The sequence below is a fragment of the Hyposmocoma kahamanoa genome, unplaced genomic scaffold (assembly GCF_003589595.1).
Source record: "Hyposmocoma kahamanoa isolate Upper Pololo Valley unplaced genomic scaffold, ASM358959v1 117, whole genome shotgun sequence".
Classification (NCBI taxonomy): domain Eukaryota; kingdom Metazoa; phylum Arthropoda; class Insecta; order Lepidoptera; family Cosmopterigidae; genus Hyposmocoma; species Hyposmocoma kahamanoa.
This window is the reverse complement of record NW_020653397.1, coordinates 871,725-890,631: the sequence shown is the minus strand read 5'-3', so window position 1 is coordinate 890,631 and position 18,907 is coordinate 871,725. Positions and strand designations below refer to the sequence as shown.

The following is an 18,907-nucleotide window of genomic DNA, read 5'->3' as shown; positions in this document are numbered from 1 at the left end:
GGCATAAGTTACGTCAAAAATGTTTATTTCTCCATTGGATACAGCATAATATAACCTATATCCTCTCCAATTCTAAGTCTATCAACTAATATTTGTCGTTTTAATTCAATAATACATAATAATAATGATGCATTTTCTTATTTTTATTTTTAATATAGATAATCTAATCCGCCGGTTCTTACAAAAAGGTATATGAATTTGAAAATTCATTTGGATACAAGTAGATCAACTGTCAAAATAAGAATAAGACAATAACGCTATTAGTAATCATTAGAAATTTTTACCTTCTTTCACAATTTATCGATAAAACTGTCGACAATAACAATATACATTAAAATTTTTTATGAAAACTGCCAACTGTCAAATGTCATTTTACTCCTCCTTCTTCAACAAGCTAATTGTTTTAAAAAACAAAAATATATGTATGTACGCGTAGATACGATCTCAGCTGGTTTTAAAAGGACAATAGTACATATTTATCGAAAAAAAAAACTTATTCAATCTAGCTTTCAAAAGCCCCGAACACAAAAACACCAGTACTATAATTAAGGTACCAGAACTTAACAGATGGACCACATATTATGGGTTTTAGTGTAGAAATAAAAAACACAACAATAATTACGCATATATTTATTGTTTACATTATGTACAAATGTGTCGTCAAATTAATACATAGTAAATTGTAAATATGTACATTGTTTTTAGAAATTATTATTAAATAGTTAATAATTACTCATGTGTTTTTAATCAATTTAACAGCTACCTAACTGTGATTTTTAATGGGATATTTGTGAAGATAAGTACAAATGGGTCTGCAATTAATTTTTCAAATTACCCGTACATAAACAAGATACATTGCCATTACTGGGAGAGGAAAAAATATTCCTGCTACAAAACCAGGTAATGTAAAGGTGGGTATCCATTAGATTCGTGCACCAACTCTGCTTCGCGCATCTGTAACCGCTCAAATGGAGATGTTACGCGCATCATTACAAGAAGACCGAGTGCTCCATACTCGCACTTCGACCCTGCTAAAATGTTTTGCTTCCCTCGCGGAGCATGCAACTTTGCCTAACATGTCCAGTAATGGAGCAATTGCAGATGCCCAGAGCATAGTTTGTGCATGAACTTCATGAACCCACCTTTATAGGAATGTTTGTTCCCCATACGAAATCAATATGGCGGACCGAGAGGTTGAAACTTGAAGAAGAAAGCCCATATTTGAAGTCTTCTTTGTGAGATCGTAGCTTCCAAAACGATGCAGTGATCTTAAAGCGCTTTTTTGATTGTTTAATTTTTGTTGCAATGAATATAACGAGAATGAATATGTAATTCGTTATTCTATGTTTTAACACCAAAAGGAAAGTTAGTGTTGTTACTTTTTAACAAAATGATCCTTCACCAAAGTATGACGTCATAAATAAATACAGCCTTTTTCCGTTTGATTTCTGAATTTCGCACTGTGTGGTTGATTATTCACAATGTGATTTTTTTTATACTTGGTATTTAGTTTTTCTTAACGAAAATTTTAGTTTATTGGTTTCATTCGGTAATTTTTTTAATTCAAGAAAAAACAAACTATTTTAACTTTTATGTATTTTGTTTTAGAAGTATTCTGTATTCTTCAATTATTAAAAGTTACTTTTAAATATTTCGATTTGAGCGTGTCTAAGTAATAAATGTGAGCGACAATACATCACTTCCCATATTTAATAAAAATCTTTTGACTATGGTTACTTCTTGGATAGGTGTCTAACATTAACGCGAGGCAGCGAACGTGGAGCTGGTTGCATGCATGCGTGTTTTAACCTATAAAAGATTCAGAAATTTTAATTATTACACCAATCTTCCTTTCAAAGGTTCTCCCTACCAGTCCCTAACCGGCAAAATGAAGCACTCCGGGATTTTTCGTTGGGTGTCGGGGCAAACTTTCACGGGTGGCTTTCCCTAGCTACATGGGTCCCCAATTCCCCATGATCGGCCAGCGGCGCACCGTACTTCGGATCCCTTTAGCCTCCAGAACCGAATACTTAGTATGGCGGCATAAGCAGTAGCAACTCTTCGTCAGACGCAATGCCCGAACGTTCAGACCCGACCTCCTAATGACAACTCCCGAACACGGACAAAAACCATTTGTCGACTCGACTCCGTCGGGAGCGTGGTAACTAGCCGCTGTCGAAACCACTGATAAGTCGCACCAGAACGCAGTAATGCTCACATTAATGCTTGGTGACAGACTTCCTTGAAAATGCAATGCATGCTTCCTTTAAATTGCAAAGATCTCAGGGGCACTGCCACTGCGCCTGTCACCCTGAGACGTAAGTTGGCAAGTCCCATGTGCCTGTGCCCTTCAAAACCGGAACACAGTAATGCTGACATTACTGCTTGGCGGCAGAAATAGGTAAGGTGGCAGTACTTCCATGGACGAACCCTTCACAAAAGCTCTATTGCTTCTTCTGCCATACCCATCGAGTATATAACCAGAAATAGAGACGAAATAAGGGCCATATATTCCTGGTAACACATTAGCGATACAGCTTTTATAAATATCAACTCTCGCTTGCACTGAAATATAGACAGGCCAACTACTAACCTGTGTGTAGGTCTCCGTATATTCCAAAAAATATTCTTTATTTATTGTAATAAAGATGATATCTCTTACAATGCCGTGCTGTTCTATTCGGTGGTGTGGGAAAAATAGCAAAGCATCTAATTACAAAACACATTTTATCGGTAATTAAATATGTAATTTTGTAATTTTCGTCTATTACAGCAAAGCTCAAGTTAACTGGTCGTGTTGAAGTGAAACAATTGACGACACCCGTCAATTGTTTCGAACTCGGGCTGGCCGATCGGAGCGCTGTTGTCACAGTAATGATATGGCAGAATAGTTTTCAAACAAATTATATGACATTTCGTCTCTATTTCTGGTTATATACTCGGTGGCCATACCTAACTCTCACGACAAAACGTCAGTGTATAAACCAGCAAAGCATTGAGTATGGACATGTATTAGCAAAGATGAATGAAAAAATGTTACCTTAAAGAGATTGTCCAGCTCGTCGAGCAAAGTTTCGTGGCGGAAGGAAAGCCTTACATCTGGCACGTTAGTTCGCGTAATATCGTTGCCTTGAGGTCCGTCGCGCATACATTCCGCCCCCAACCAGAACTGCTTCATCTGAAAAACGACATTCTGACAACATTTAGTATCAGACACTGAAGAGAAATTACAATAAATGTTCAAATAACAATTACAAGAAGTAAGAAAAAGTACTTCAATATAATAATTAGGTCCAAGGATACCAAAACACTTCAGAGTTAAAAAATGGCAAAGAGTAGTTTGGAGAGGAGCACGAACTCTAGGAGTCTACTGTTGTTCTCGACATTATTGTCAAATAAGTAATATTCGATCAAAAATTAAAACACAATGCCAAGCATGAAGCTTCGTTCGCATGCGTCTTGTAATTTAGTCGAGTTACTTATTTTGTATTACACCTTGGTGTCGGGTGGCTTTTAAATACTTGGGTTACTGACAATTTAAAGAACAACCTGGACATAGAGAGGGAACACTGGTCGCTGGCTGTCCGCTGTAACTTGCTGGCCCGAAAGTTTGCAAGGTGTATAAAACTGTGACGGTGTGACCTCCTAACATCGCAATCCCTCCTTTTTATCGCCTTTCACTGGTTCCTGGCCACTCGTATTTTTTAAATTTTGAATTGTTCCATAGCTCTTTTACTTCGCATTCTGATTTTGTTTCGTTCCAGCTTCACTCCCTGCTCGATGGCGACAGCCTACGGAGCTGGTTAAAATTCAATCGCGTCTAATTTTGATTCCTTTACTAATTTTATAATCACTAGTAATCTAAATCATGTGTCAATTTTAATAAGTTTATAGCCCCTAAAGCCTTATCATGTACCTATGAATACATATCTGTAATTCAGTACATCTCGGCCCTTTTGGGCCTTACTTCTTGTTACCTTTGTTCTCTTTAACCGATTTTAAATAAATTTGTGGACCTGAAATTTTCTGTTTTACTGTCGTGAACCTGGTCACGGCTTGTTAGGGTTACAACCCTTTCAAAACCAGTTTCGCTAAAATTTCGCTTTTCAAAGCATACTGCCAATCATTCTACACCTGCGGGTCCAATATAATAACGCATTCAGGCTTCTGTTGGCGCTGTTGTAATGTTGCAGTGCTTCGGAGATGTTTGCGGAGACGCGCGCGGATGACTTCTATGTTATAATGAGAAGACGTTGCGCCTACGGGGTAGTACCAACGGACTCCCGAGTGTGTTCATAGACCGGTGGGACTCCCCAATGTCCCCAACAGCATTGGATGCAGCTCCACATGGACAAGATTCCGAAATAAATACTTATTATTATTATTATTTGGCAGCAATTGTTACAGTACAGCTTTTTTTGTTTTATATTCTCAAGTAACGGGACGAACAAGTCATGCGCGTGATGGTAAGTTCCACAACAGTTGCAGCTGTTGCCTATCCACAACAGTTGCAGCGCCACTCAGAGCTTTAAATCGCAAAGAACTGAGGGGCACCATTCTGGGACATAAGTTGACAAGTCCCATGTGCCTGTAATTGCAACAGCTGCTGTGTTTAAAGCAACAAAGTGGCACAGCGATCTATGAGACATCAACTAAAATAGTACACTAAAAAAATACCTCATAAGGAAATCCTGACATGAGAACCGAGTTGCGTGCCAGCTCACACATGTCGCACGAACTCATTCTCCACGCTTGAGCAGCTATGCTGTATTCTTCCATCAGAGGCTCCTGAAATCAAGTAAACACAAAGCATCAAACGAGGAAAGTAAATCAAAACTAACCTTCGCATCGTTATTTATGATCGTAGCCATCAAATGGTCATACCGAAACTGGACCGCAGATTTTTGAGCAAAAGGAATAACGATATCATTTACCTTTGTATAGTGGAACTGCAAAGGATCGTCAGTGCTGAGCGTGACCCTGAGCCCTCGCGCGAAGAACTCGGGGCACGGATTGCGGTGGTAACGCAGGAAAAGAGAATTGTTGCTCAAAGGCGACATCGCTATGTATATCTGGGCTAAAAAATACATATACTGGAGCACTGGCACCTGAGAAAACGAAGACTATTTTTATTATTTTATAAATTTTTAAGGGAATGCGAATGATTTATTTTTATTCTGGTACATCGAGTATATAACCAGAAAATTATTTCTGGTTATATCTGGCCTTCCATCCCTGGCAACTCATCAGGCAAATGGGCCTTATATCACTTTTAAATATCAACTTTTCAAAAAATCTATATTTATTGTAAATCTCTAACAATGGGAGGCTGTTCCATTCAGTGGTGCGAGAAAAGCAGCAAAACATGTAATTACAAAACAAAGGGAATCACATATCATCGATATTTAAATAATAAGTATGTATAGGTAATTTTTCAATTTCCGTCCGTTATAGCAAAGCTCAAGTTAACTGATCGATTTGAAGTGAAACAGTTGACGACACCCGTCAATTGTTTCGAACTCGAGCTGGCCGATCGGAGCGCTGTTGTCACAGTAATGATATGGCAGAATAGTTTTCAAACAAATTAAATGACATTTCGTCTTTATTTCTGAAATGACTGCATGCATCCTTGCGCTCGTTAATAAAATTACTGATGTCCTCTTCCAGCTCGCTTCCGCTACTTAAGACGGAAGCTACTTATCGCCTAGCTAAACTAATTATTTGAGGTACCTACATCAACTTTATACTTATAAATTCTTATATGAAGCATGGCAAGGATGTAAAGCGTTTTTGACCCTCTCCTTTCACGTCGCCCTTTTTAGAAGTAGAGATGACTTCACATGCGTACACTCTTGAACATATTTTCACCAAAAAAAAAAATAAGGGCTATTTTTAGCTTCTTTATTATACAAAATGACGGGATGAACAAGTTGTGCGCCTGATGGTGAGCAGTTGCAGTGACACTCAGAGTTTTAAGTCGCAAAGATGTGAGGGGCACTGCCACTGCGCAAGTCACTGTGAAACGTAAGTTACCAAGTCAAGCAATTTCACCAGCACCCTCACTCTCCAAAACCGGAATGCAATAATGCTCATATGCTTGGCGGCAGAAATAGGTAAGGTGACAGTACTTCTCTGGACGAACTCTTTTACAAGGAGCTCTACTGTTTATCGCGACAAATATGACTCCAAGAAGCGTAAAATTGCATCCTTTCTTATCACACTATGTCACATCTTGTAAACCTTCTTCCTAAAGCGTGACACACAGAGAGTGGGTGCGGGTCGGACGCGGATAGTCCATATATAAATACACGTAATTAAATCCGCACCCGTCCTGCGTATCTTTCACTCTTAAACGTGTTAAGTTACTTAAGAATGGTCCCTAATGATTGGCAAGATAAGTTTTCAAAAGTACCTTTCGTAACATGAGGCCGTGAGAAATATTTTCGGCAAGCAAAAAACCTCCGTTCAAATGACACATTGGGCCTGCCTCGCCGCAGTGCGGCCGCAGCACGAACGTGTTCAAACCTTGTTCCCTGGAAAACCATTACCCTGCTTTAGCTCAAAACTGTGTTATAGCTGGCTCTCTTGGCCTTGATGTAATAAGGTCACATCTAGAAAAGACGACTTTTGGAGAGAGGTTTAATGATTCTCGGGAAATTAGTCAGTAAGTTTTTTTACGCATAGATAGGAAAGTTATAAAATTTCACAATTTTGTTTCATGTGTTTCGAATTATTTTTACGACTTCCATGTCGATACCTCCGGTCAACACCATGTTAACTTAATTTTCTGGTGATCTCTGGTTTTATTTTGTTTTTCGTTTCCTTATTTTTTTGCACAAAATTTGTTCTTTTTCCGAATATTGTTTTTTTTTTTCACGAAATTCGGAGAGCATTATATTAGTAAATATAATTTCAGTACAGAGTACTAAAAAAACGATCTCAAAATTATATTATATTGAAATCGGTTACCGAAAAGTGCGCGATACCGGATTCATCCCCTAGTAGCCACCCTTGAAGGTGGAATATTTTCTTCCAATTTAAATGGGACCAATATTGAAAAAACCCTCTTTCCAACGAAAAAAGAATCATCAGAATCTGTTGACAAATTTTAGCTCGTCCAGATTTATAGTTCGCCGGAATTATCGCGTAACATATATTAAAAACAAATACAACTCGAACTCGAGTCGAGAAGGTTCTCCTTCTCCTATTTTGAATCGGTTAAAAATGAGACTGTTTATATTAGAAATAGAAAATTACTAACAATTAAATTGGCTTAGTGTTCATTATAGGAGGTATAAATGTGATAAAAGCATTTTTTTTATGTAGGTACGTACGTACCTGTTATTGTTATAACAAAGGGCACGAAGCATAAAATTAACGAAATCAAATCATGCCTTTTTGAGCTGGACAAGATTAGAACAGAAGAAGAACATTGCCCCTTGCAATCGACAACTGACAAAGTTACTGATCATGGTGACATGTAGTTTTAATATTCTGCCGCGGTTAGTTGAAAGGGCGCATGTGACTTTTTAAATTTGTATCTCGTATACCTCCGTGATCAGTCAAAAATACCGATCACTACCTATTTTTGTTTTTTCCTACGTGGGTAAGGTATGAAGTTACAGCAAGAAAAAAAAGTAGGTAGATATTTTTTAAATTTATTATCTTGACACAATATTTTCTTGGCTTTGAGTTTTTGTCACAAGCGCCCTTTAAACTTTACTAACGGCGGCAGCATTCATAAGTTACTCACTTGCGCAGATTGTTAAGCTGCACCATGTTAGCAAACATGTAGTAGAGATAGTAGTTGTAAGGCGGATTTTCTTCATGCACCCACTGTTCGGGGGTCTTCATGTTTTCGTTCAGGTTTGGGTTCTCCGGCTTCGACTCGTCGTCCACGCTGTCGAAACCTATCACGTGCTGGGCAGAAAATTATCTATATTTATTAAAATACACGCTCTTCCTCTCCGATCATTGTTACAACATTGGTATATAGTTATTATGCCTTATTATTATCTTTGCATCAAATATATGAAATTTATCATTAACACTCAAAAGTCCCACTGCTGGGCACGAGTCTCCTCACAGGCGAGGGTTGGGAACTTTACGTTTTCCGAGGATCGTGAACCTTCTTCGACGTGTAGGTTTTATCATAACATTTTCCTCAAACATGCACGGAAATGTTTGCATTACTATCAAAAAAACGAACACAGAAGGTTTGTCATTTATGGACCATGCGACTTCTTTCCGGCCAAGGCCTGCAAAGTAAATATGAAAATCTATGTCCTCTTCTCTGAACTTTTAAATTTACGTACTAATAATGAACTATATAAACAGATAAAAGAAAAACTCATACAACCAACTGCCCAATGTTCGTAATTGCGACAATTAAAAATACCTACCTGTATCGCTTACTTAAAAAAAAGAAAATGGCGACATCATTTAAAATATAGTGTTTTGGTATCCTTTTGCTTTTTCGTCCTTTTTGTATTTTGGTCGCGAAAATGAGTGCAAGTGAGAAGAGCGAACGAAAATACAGTAATAGACACACATTCAAACACATCATCAGAACTTCAGCCGATTACTTTTAATGTGCCTGGAACATTGACTTACAAATAAATGGACGACGGGTCTAATACAAAAACCACGAAAAAAATGTCCCAAGTCAACCTATTTACACGTAGTGACATGTAAAGGAATATGAAAAAGCTAAAACGTTGAATTTAAATTGTAATGTCATCACAGTACTGTCTAATTTTGCTTGCTTCGCTGTCAGTCGAACAAACGAAGACTAAAGCGTGAATGACGCTCTGTATACGATTTTAACGCCCTATAAGTTCGGACACTTTTTAGCGCGGACCCGACGTCCATATAATTGTAAGTCAATGGCCTGGAAAGTCACATATTCAACACACACACTCACACGTCAAACATTACTTTAGATATTAACAAAATTTTTTTTTACTTTTTCCACTATATATCTTCCTCTTCTTTTACTATTTTATTATTTCCTCATATTGTTTTGACAAAAATTCTATACATGCCTCGGCGGGAACGGGGATTGCTTGACTCGTATTAATACAAGGGTAACTCGTACTTGTCCAGCTATCCCTTACTTCCCGGCCTCTGCAATAATGTACTATTCCTTCACCGACAAGCTTATGGTAAATTTTAAATTACATTTTGCACATAAGTTCTGAGAAAGTTTAGTAGTTTAGTAGCAGTAGAGTCCCTCGTGAAAGAGTTGGTCCAGGGAAGACCTGCCACCTTACCTATTTTTGCCACCAAGCGGTAATGTGACCATTATTCTGCCGTCCACTAACTAAAATGCGACTAACTGACAAATGGTCAAATGTCCGTTTTATCGGAACTTACCCTAACGATGCATGCAATTGTTTAATGCTATTAAACAATTTCAAAGTTCTAAAACTGGGTTATGGTTTTTTATGATATCTCAAAACATATTTTGTCAGTTAGCCGGGTTAAAGCTCTCGAAAGGCAGTATTGCGTTCCGGTTTTGAAGGGCAAGGGTGCTGGTGAAATTGCAGACACATGAGACTTGTCAACTTATGTCTCAGATCTTTGCGATTTAAAGCTCTGAGTGGCACTGCAATATATATATAACGATAGGCGTGTCTCTCGACTTATTCGTCCCGTCATTTAGTATCATAAAAAAAATCATAGGTGCGTGCGTGTCTGAATTCGAACCCACCACCTGTGCTTGAAAGGCGGTAGAGCAAACCGTTAGGCTACCACAGCTTATAATGTATGAAATTACTAAGTATTTTCCTTTACCATGAGGAACTTATGGAGTTCAATGTCCGAGGCCGGATGGAGAGTGACCTCGAAGAGAGGTTCGAAGAGATTATCCAAAAACTCTTGAAAGCTCTTAAGTAAGTTTGTAATGCGGTAGATGTCGCTGCAAAAAGGAACAAGTTTTCTCATATTTGACTTCACTCACTCACTTTTGACTTTAGATCACTTTTGACTTCTATCTTTTGAATCCTTAATACCTGGCAAGACTGTATTACTAACATCATAAACAACAACTTTTGTTCCGTGACTTTTAACAATTTACTTTCGCACAAAAATAAAAATATTGAAATACCTCTACAGCGCTCTAAGCGATGATAACTGTGCGGTAACAAAAGAAAGCGTAAATACGAGTAGGCAGGAGCGGGTGCAGGGCACTTGCTACCTTACTACAGATAAATAGATTTGTCTAAAAAGTATCAGATATTATAACAAAAACTTAATTTTATTCTTAGTAAATTTATTGTTTTGTAACAAATGAGAGATAAGTTTAAGGAAATTAACATTCTTACACTAGCCTCACAATACATTTATGAAAATATAATTTATGTTAAAAGGAATAGTAATTTCTTTATGAAAAATAGTGACAGACATAACATTAATACGAGGAATAAAAATAAACTAGCTTTTCTTGATAGTCGTCTTCACAAAGTCAAACAATCATTTAAGGGGCAATGTATACGCTTCTATAACAAGATTCCGGTTGATATACAAAATTTGCCTTTCACGAGGTTTAAAACTATAGTGAAACAAAAACTTTATACTAAAGGTTATTATACAACTTCTGCGTACTTGGATGACAAAAATCCGTGGTGGTAACCCGTTTAGCTCATGGAGGTAGTCTCAATCTGATGTTTCAAATAAAAAAATATTGTAAATGTTATTTACAAAGAGCAACCCCTAGAGTTTCTTGCTCATTCTTCTCAGGGGAATCTGCCTTACGAATGAGCGGTAGAGTTTAACCATTGTGACGATTTCAAGTGTAATAATGCTTACCTATGAAATAAAGATTATTTTGAATTTGAATTTGAATTTGAATTCAAAGGAAGGGTACGGATAACTTCGCTATTTGTTACTAGAGTGCGTAGTGAGAAGAATTGGAAGGCTTGTATGAAAAATTTATGAATGTAAGTGAAGCAAGAGATGTTTGTCAAGATCGCCTCTGCCTACCCCAATGGGAACTCAAGGGAGTGATTAGATAGCTTTGGAACTAGGCTATAAACTCCTTTGACGGATTTTCTGTTGTTGTAGAATTCCAAACGAGTGTTCTTCGTTGCTATTATTAATATCGACGGGAGCCGAGTCACTAGATCATCACGGAAGAAAAAAAATGGGAGTGCGTTAAGTCTTGATTACTACCTGCAGGCTGATTTTAATTCGAATCGGGTAACCCATCCAAGTGTCGAAATGAGATGGGTTTCCGAGCGAGAAGATGAACCTGATTCCTACTAGGGGAACGTGGGGTATTGGGAGCCCGCGGGTAATGAGAGCGGTGTTAAACTGGACTTTCCCAATGCTCGTATTTGTGCAAACGGCACTCCTATATCTTCGTTAACGTTCGACAAGATTCGAGTCCCGTGGGCGCCCCCGTAGAACCCCGCGTTTAGTCGTATGAGAGGGTTGTGTGTTTTTCGCTACGCACTTATAAAATTTGCTAAATTTCATCATCCCAGGTAGGCATTAAAATGCATAGATACTACATTGTATTTACACTAGCGATGTCACCATATCTATCAAATTTTAGAAGTTATGCTTGAAATCACAATAAAAACAGAAATGTTTTTACTGTTTTATTCCTTTTTCAATTCGATGTTACGCGGGTAAGGAGAGCTATTTGGCTCTCCTTAACCCATTGCAATATTCACTGGATATTCCTTTAATACTTTCTTGTTTATTTTCATTACTTTTTAACTTATATATATATTTTATTACTTTAATTTTTTTTCAGACTGATTATATATAATGGCTCCCATTTGACATACGGGATTCTTACCGGCTCCCATTTCACGAACTGTGGGGTAATGAGAGCGAATGACATGTTTTAGTTTTTTCTTTTTTAACCAAATATTTTATTTTAATTTCACATTTTTTCTGTGATTATCTAGTACCCAGATATGTGAAGCGTACGTTCATAACTAATACAAATTTAAATTACCTAAATTATGACTTTTATTGTCAGTTTTCCTTAGTAGGCTCCCATTCCCCCACGCTCCCCTATATCTATCTAATTTGTGAGTTGCATCAGCTATTGTTCCGATTTGAAATGTCAAAGTTTCCGATCGTCCACTTGTGAATTGGGAAATTGAATGCGAATGAAATTATGCGCCTCGACTCGGAAGAGACGCAGTTTCCGATCGGGAGAGGCAATCAAAATCAGCTGTTGAAATTTTAAACACTATGAAGTGTTTATAATGATTGGTCGTCTAATTTAAAAAAAAGTAACAAATTGTTTTCTTTTTTTTTCTTTTTTTTTTAAATAACGCACACACTCAACATAGCCCCGCACTAGGGAAGCCTTGTGTCGCGGGTGCCATGGACACACACATAGACAACCACAAATTACACCCAAACTCACGAGAGAAATAATTGTAGGCCATACAAATATTTCTCCCGGCCCGGGAATCGAACCTGGGACCTCTGCGTGGCAGTCCGGCATGGTAACCGTTCAGCCACGGAGGCAGTAATTCTGGGTTATGAATATAATTTACACTTTACCTGTTGGCATATCGATGACAGTTCAATACCAGTAATACCTATTATTGCTATTTACGACGAGACGTGTTGATTTTGTATTGAAATTTCAATTAACATGCTGCCATCTAGCCGTTGATAGCTGAACGACGACGATTTCGAGAAGTGTACTTAGTTCTCCAAAAAAGACGCGACCTTAATGCAGCAGCATTAGGTTTACTTTCGTTTCTTGTAGCAAAAAAAATGATTACGATGAACAGAAAATTTATAACATAAGACTTAACGATGATATGAAATACCACCATTGATATTATTACAGGTGCAACTATCATTTTTAACTTCAACGTAGCAAAATAAGCATTTTTCTACAATTTCCAAGGTTTCTTCAAGGTCACTTTCACTTCTACTGTATTTATTATTCTGTGGGTAGCACTGTAGCCCTTAGATGTGTAGGTACTAGGTGTCGGGTATTTTTCGGTAGAATCAATTTAAGAAACGAACGTTTAGTTTTGGACTAGTAAGGTTATTGGACCTTGGGGCCTACTACAACCTCTTAAAACAATATTACTTTGACCTTACAATGACTTTTCGTACCATAACGCGCTTAAAGTAAGCTTATTATAATGTTAAAACTATGATGTTTTATTGAGAGCTTGGTGACTATACATTCATTCAGTTTGTACTATAACGCGGCTTTAATATTAAAGTTAGCAATCTTAAAATAATCACACGGATGCAGTGGAAACAATATTATTTTCGAATTTATTGTCTAGATATTGATTTGTAAATATTAAAAGTTAATTTTTACTTATTTATTTACATAAATCTATTCAATGTTTTGTTTATTTTTTATTTAATACATAGGGCGCACTGTAAGTTTCTGGAACTGGCCACTTACATAAACAATATTTAAAAAGTAATTACAACATTTGAACACTTAAACATTTGAAACTGCCTCCGTGGCCGAACGGTTACCATGCCGGACTGCCACGCAGAGGTCCTAGGTTCGATTCCCGGGCCGGGAGAAATATTTGTATGGCCTACATTTATTTCTCTCGTGAGTTTGGGTGTAATTTGTGTTTGTCTATGTATGTGTCCATGGCACCCGCGACACAGGGTTTCCCTAGTGCGGGGCTATGTTGAGTGTGTGCGTTATTATTATTATTAAAATGGAACTCTTTGGCTGTAGAATACAGTTTGTTTCATCTGATCGTCACTTGTTTTTACATTGTGGCGTCATTTTAGAAACTGGTTGTCTACATCACCATGGATTTAACTCGTGAAAATTTTCGTAGTATGATTTTCTACGACTTTACGTGTAATGTAACAGCTCAGCGGAGCTACGCTCGGCTTCAAACTTTTGGTGATGAAGCACCATGCAAGACGACTATTTATAGCTCGTTTGCAGAATTCAAACGCGGTCGTGTGAATCTCAGTGACAGTCCACCGCTGTGAACAACAAAAACATCGATGCTGTGCGTCGTATGATCAAAACAGACAGGCATGTGACATACCATGAGATTCGGGCATTTTAGGCATAGGCATGAGTGAAATACAATCAATACTACATAAATATTTGGGTGTGAAAAAGCTGTGCTCTTGGTGAATCCCACACAATTTGACTGAAGCTCAAAAAACGGATCGCGTCACTTGGTGCAATGCCATGCTTACCAGATTCAACGAAAGGGCGAAAATTCAAATTTGGTGTGAGACGTAGTAACAGGTGACAAAACATGGATTTATAGTTACAATCCCAAAACTAAGCAGCAAGCGAGCGTATGGGTCTTTCGAGATGAGCCGAAACCAACTAAAGTGGCGCGCGTGCAAAATGACTCTAAGCGGATGATTGCTTCTTTTTTTAACAAAACTGGACACGTGGCTACTGTTGCTTTGGAGAATCGTTGTACCGTGAAGAGATTGGTACACGACCATTTGTTTGCCGGAAGTTATTGACAAACTCCGTAAACCCCGTATCATCTTGCACCACGATAATGCCAGTTTTCACACGGCCAGACAGGTAAATGAATTTTTGAAGGTGAACAACGTTGGCCTTATGAGCCATCCCGCGTACAGTCCCGACCTGGCACCTGCTGACTTTTATTTATTTTCAAAAATTAAGAACCAGTTACGCGGTCAACGTTTTTCATCACCTGAAGAGGCTGTCGAAGAGTATAAAACATATGTTTCAGAGATAGTCACGGAGGAGTGGCATAAATGTTTTCAAAATTGGTTCATTCATGTGAAAAAGTGCATTAACGCTAAATGTGAATATTTTGAGAAATAATAAATTAATTTCTGACCATTCACAGTATTTTTTTCTTATTCATTCCTGAAACTTATAGTGCACCTCACATAGTACATAGGAAATCATTTCTCGCTAAATAAATATACGCGATGTTTATTTCGTAATATTATGACAGCGACATCTATATGCTCCTTGGCGACACTAACAGTTGCCACTAGACTATAATTCCGAATTCACAACGTGACTATCAAGACTCAGCTTGTCTTATTAATTTTTTTCGCGAAAATGCGGAAACAACATAATTTCAATAGATTTTATTATTACATAATTTTCTTTTTTAATAATTAAAATTCTCTGAACGTAAATAACATTAAGTACTTGAACTTACTACGATAAGACGATTCGGAATATCTAAAAAGAAAGAGATGGCATTATATAGTTCACATAGCGTTATTTCTTTCCTATTTTTAGTAAGGAATAGACAATGTTGGGAAATCATTCGGTCTTTCAATCACTTTAGCAATAATGCATTACTTGGTTGACAGGTTTGTCATGGTACGAATGTAAGTAATACTATAACAAGCTTACTTTAAGCTTACATTGAAATAAGATTGTTTATGAAAAGGTTATGTTCCCCCTTAAACTGCATCACGGCTGCACTATAGTAGAATTGATATTCATTGTTAACACGTACTACAAGCGCGGCACCTGTACAACCCACCGCACATGGTTGGAGTAGACCTTGTGTCTCACAGCCCACGTTGCCAGTTTGCTCCACTCCTCTTTGTTCTTGCAGTAAATGGAGATTCGCGGCTCTATGTATGTATACTTGTTGTCTTCCAAGTCGCTTATCACCTCCTGTTTTATAATTGATCGTTATTACTCTTAAGGCGACTCAACGGAGGAAAAGCGGGAAAAACTGTTTTGCTAAATGATATGGTTCAGGCATTTACTGTTCAATAACCTACAAACAAGTTTAAAAATTTAAAAAAAATCCGGCTGCTAAAATATTTAACTAAAAAGATAAAAAAACAATATTCTCCTCACTATTTTTATTATTTTTATAGTTCTTCCGCAGTCGAGTAAAAAAATACAATACACCTAATGATATTATCTAAAGAATCTCCTTTTGTTACACAATATGATGCATTTTACTCGATCATATGAAATCCCGAAAACAGGATAAAATAAAAGTTCCAAACGAAATATTTAATAAAATATCTAATTTGCACATAATTTTTATACAGCGATATTGCTCTTTAAATACTACAGAGAACCTGCTAAACTTTGGTTTTCAACTAAAGCCCCTGCAGTGTAGGTTTAAAGACACGCCGCGCCGCCCGCTACCCCGTCAGTCGAGCGCTTGTCAACGTCGAATCTGTGTCAGATTTTCTCCGCCTGTTCTTATTTTAATCATGTTCATTTTAAACGCGCAGACTGCGGGACACGAGGTGCGCCATCTAGGCTCGCGTTCAAATACCTCGCGTTAGGAGTCTATACTACCTCAGCCCTAATTTATTTTTGCTTTTCATTTTGCTTGGGTCCAGCGACAGGGAAAAAGCCATTGGAAAAATGTATATCGTATAGTATTTAGGTATTCGAATAACAAAAACAAATGCCGAGTTGTGTCGTATATTGCCAACAATGTACAGCAATTCGCTCCTTCAACGCAGTTATGAATTAATAAGGAATTTTGTAGAGCGAACAAACGTCAAAACGGCAATCATAGCGTGCCGGTATTTTAATGTCAAATAAATAATACTCAACGAAATCAAAAGACATTGTCTGAAGTATGAGGTTTTATTCGCATCATGTGGCGGAAATCGGACTGAGTACGAGTGTATACCCTCTGTACTGTCTGTGTGAAAAATCACCAAACTCTTCTTAGTGGAAAACCACAAACCACAACTGCTATTGGACTTAGGACAAGCTTAATTGTTTAAAAAATACTACTTATATTTTCAAACTTGAGTGTGGAGGTTGTTATACTCGGCTTACCTTTATTATTTTTGCGAAATATTTCCCGTTCATATAGTTGTCAGTTTTGAGGAAAACCTCTCTCAACCTGCTCTCGCCAACGGGGTTGTATTTCGCGTTGAACTTATCGAACCTTTGAAACGTGTTGCGGTCCTGAAAGTAGACTTTTTTGTTAACCTCTATTTTGTTCCACGGTATAGGGCAGGAATCTTCCCCGATTTCGCAGCACACAGGTGCTCTCGGGACACGATTGCTTTGGGAAGTAGTTGTGTCGACTTGCCAGAAAAGTGCCCCGCAAGGGCTGAGCAGCGTGTCCTTGTCGCCGTAGTCGGGAGTTATCTTTCTCTCCCGGCTATTGTACGTTCAGTGGTTGGGAGCAAAAGCTTCTGGAGCGCAGTCTTAGACTTCGACGAACGGAAAGGGAAGATACAGCCCCGACCCGATCTGCCGTTGGAGAGTTGGTCGCAGAAGGAAAACTATGGCTCTGCAGTTGCCGACGTAGGTGGGTAACGGGTGGCGAAAGCCCCCGTGACATGGGTCCATGAGCCGCAGACTTAGGGGAGTCGGTCACTCGTCTGCCTCTGCTGACGGGGAGACAAGAACTCTTCCCGAAAAGCGAGATGGGATTCAGCGCCCTGACGGACCAATATCCGTCGGAGTCGCGGAAGAATGCGTAACAGTCCCCGTGACTCCGGCACATGGTGAGGAAATTGAACACCGTCAGGTTTTAGTCGGTAGGAGTCCGACATAACCCTTCGCTTCCCCCGAGCGGAGGGTATCCATAAGGATTTCCTGACTTTAAAAGAAGAGGAATGTTTCCGAGCTCTTCCGCTGTTCCATTCTGATGATTTGATCGTCACAATATTGTTTTGGCTGTGCGTCTAAACAAAATCAGATAATTGAACAATGTTACTGTCCTAAATTCGGCAATAACATATTTAGGAATTAATGATGCTTACTCAGTGGAAAGAGAAGCTTAACTGAAAAGAAAGATATTTGAGCGTCGTCACGACAGTAACGAGACACAGGCGGAGCAAGTTCGAGACGAAGTTATTTAGATCAGATAAAAGAAAAAGCAAACGTAGAGTCGTAACATTAACTCAAAGTGAGGACACAACAACAAACATGGTTGATGAACAAATATGGTTGGAGTTTTTCAACAAACGACAACAACACCCTTTGCGACAGCAATTAGGTAAGGTAACATGTGACTAAACCACTGAATAAATAATATACTTTGTAATTATTTACTACGTAATATCAATTCAATAACAATTTAATTAATACAGTGAATAGCGACATCTCTCGCCAGGACTGGTAGCTGTAAAGGTACTAACTGGGTGATAAATCTGTCATAGATTTCTCATTGATGGCGCTACGACTAAAAAGTCGTTGAAAGACCAAGTTTTGTGACGCAAGCACACAGAAAAATTCGTGAGGTCCGTTGGTTCGTTCCGTGGCTTAGTTGGTATAGCGTCTGCCACGGTATGCGAGAAGACGTCGGTTCGAATCCGACTGGATCGAAGGAATTTTTTCTGAGTGTTTTTCTGAGTGTTCGATCTTTGTATTAATAATTATAACAAACTAGTGGAGTAATTTCACAAAAAATAATTATATATAATACTTTCTATATTTTGTGGAACTTAGCCCTTTGTTGGGTATACAAGAAGAACTGCTATTCTGTATAGTCTGACTTCGCGGCCTCTCTCAGCGTAATGCGGTTCTAAATGCGGCGTAATTAAATGTGGTTCTCCACAACACATATACGAATAAAACAACTTACAGCATGAACGTCCAAAATATCAACGTTCAGATCGTAAGCGTCAAGTTGCATATCCTCGAAGACGGATCGGAGCGTCTTGGGTTGCCCGTTCACTAATGTCACAACTTCCTCTGGATACGTCCGAAGAGTTCGTTTGATGAAACGCAGCAAATGCTTCTGGTTCATGGAAGATGCGGCGTGGATGTGGGTGTCCACTTTTCTGAAGACAGAAAGAGACAATACCAAATTCCTCCCCACCACTAAAACCTGCGTGTAAAGTGAAATGTAGAAAATATTATCATTACTAATTAAATTTTTATTGAATTGATATTCAGTTCTTTTTTGTGAAATTACTCCACTAGTTTGTTATAATTATTAATACAAAGATCGAACACTCAGAAAAAATTCCTTCGATCCGG

The 18,907-nt window shown here is 38.2% G+C and overlaps 1 protein-coding gene across 1 annotated transcript in view; it reads right to left on the bottom strand.

The window, feature by feature from the left end:
- Positions 1–1,521: 1,521 nt before the first annotated feature.
- Positions 1,522–18,907, bottom strand: part of LOC113239903 (AMP deaminase 2-like) — a 33,376-nt gene continuing 15,990 nt past the window's right edge. Inside the window, exons 5-14 of the mRNA XM_026477064.1 lie at positions 18,510–18,748; positions 16,748–16,879; positions 15,444–15,607; positions 9,796–9,919; positions 7,754–7,920; positions 6,413–6,533; positions 4,935–5,108; positions 4,678–4,788; positions 3,041–3,178; positions 1,522–1,809 (exon numbers count right to left, since the gene is read on the bottom strand). Of these exons, the coding sequence (XP_026332849.1) occupies positions 1,759–1,809; positions 3,041–3,178; positions 4,678–4,788; positions 4,935–5,108; positions 6,413–6,533; positions 7,754–7,920; positions 9,796–9,919; positions 15,444–15,607; positions 16,748–16,879; positions 18,510–18,748 (1,421 nt within the window). The 3' untranslated portion in view covers positions 1,522–1,758. The remainder of the gene's footprint in view (positions 1,810–3,040; positions 3,179–4,677; positions 4,789–4,934; positions 5,109–6,412; positions 6,534–7,753; positions 7,921–9,795; positions 9,920–15,443; positions 15,608–16,747; positions 16,880–18,509; positions 18,749–18,907) is intronic.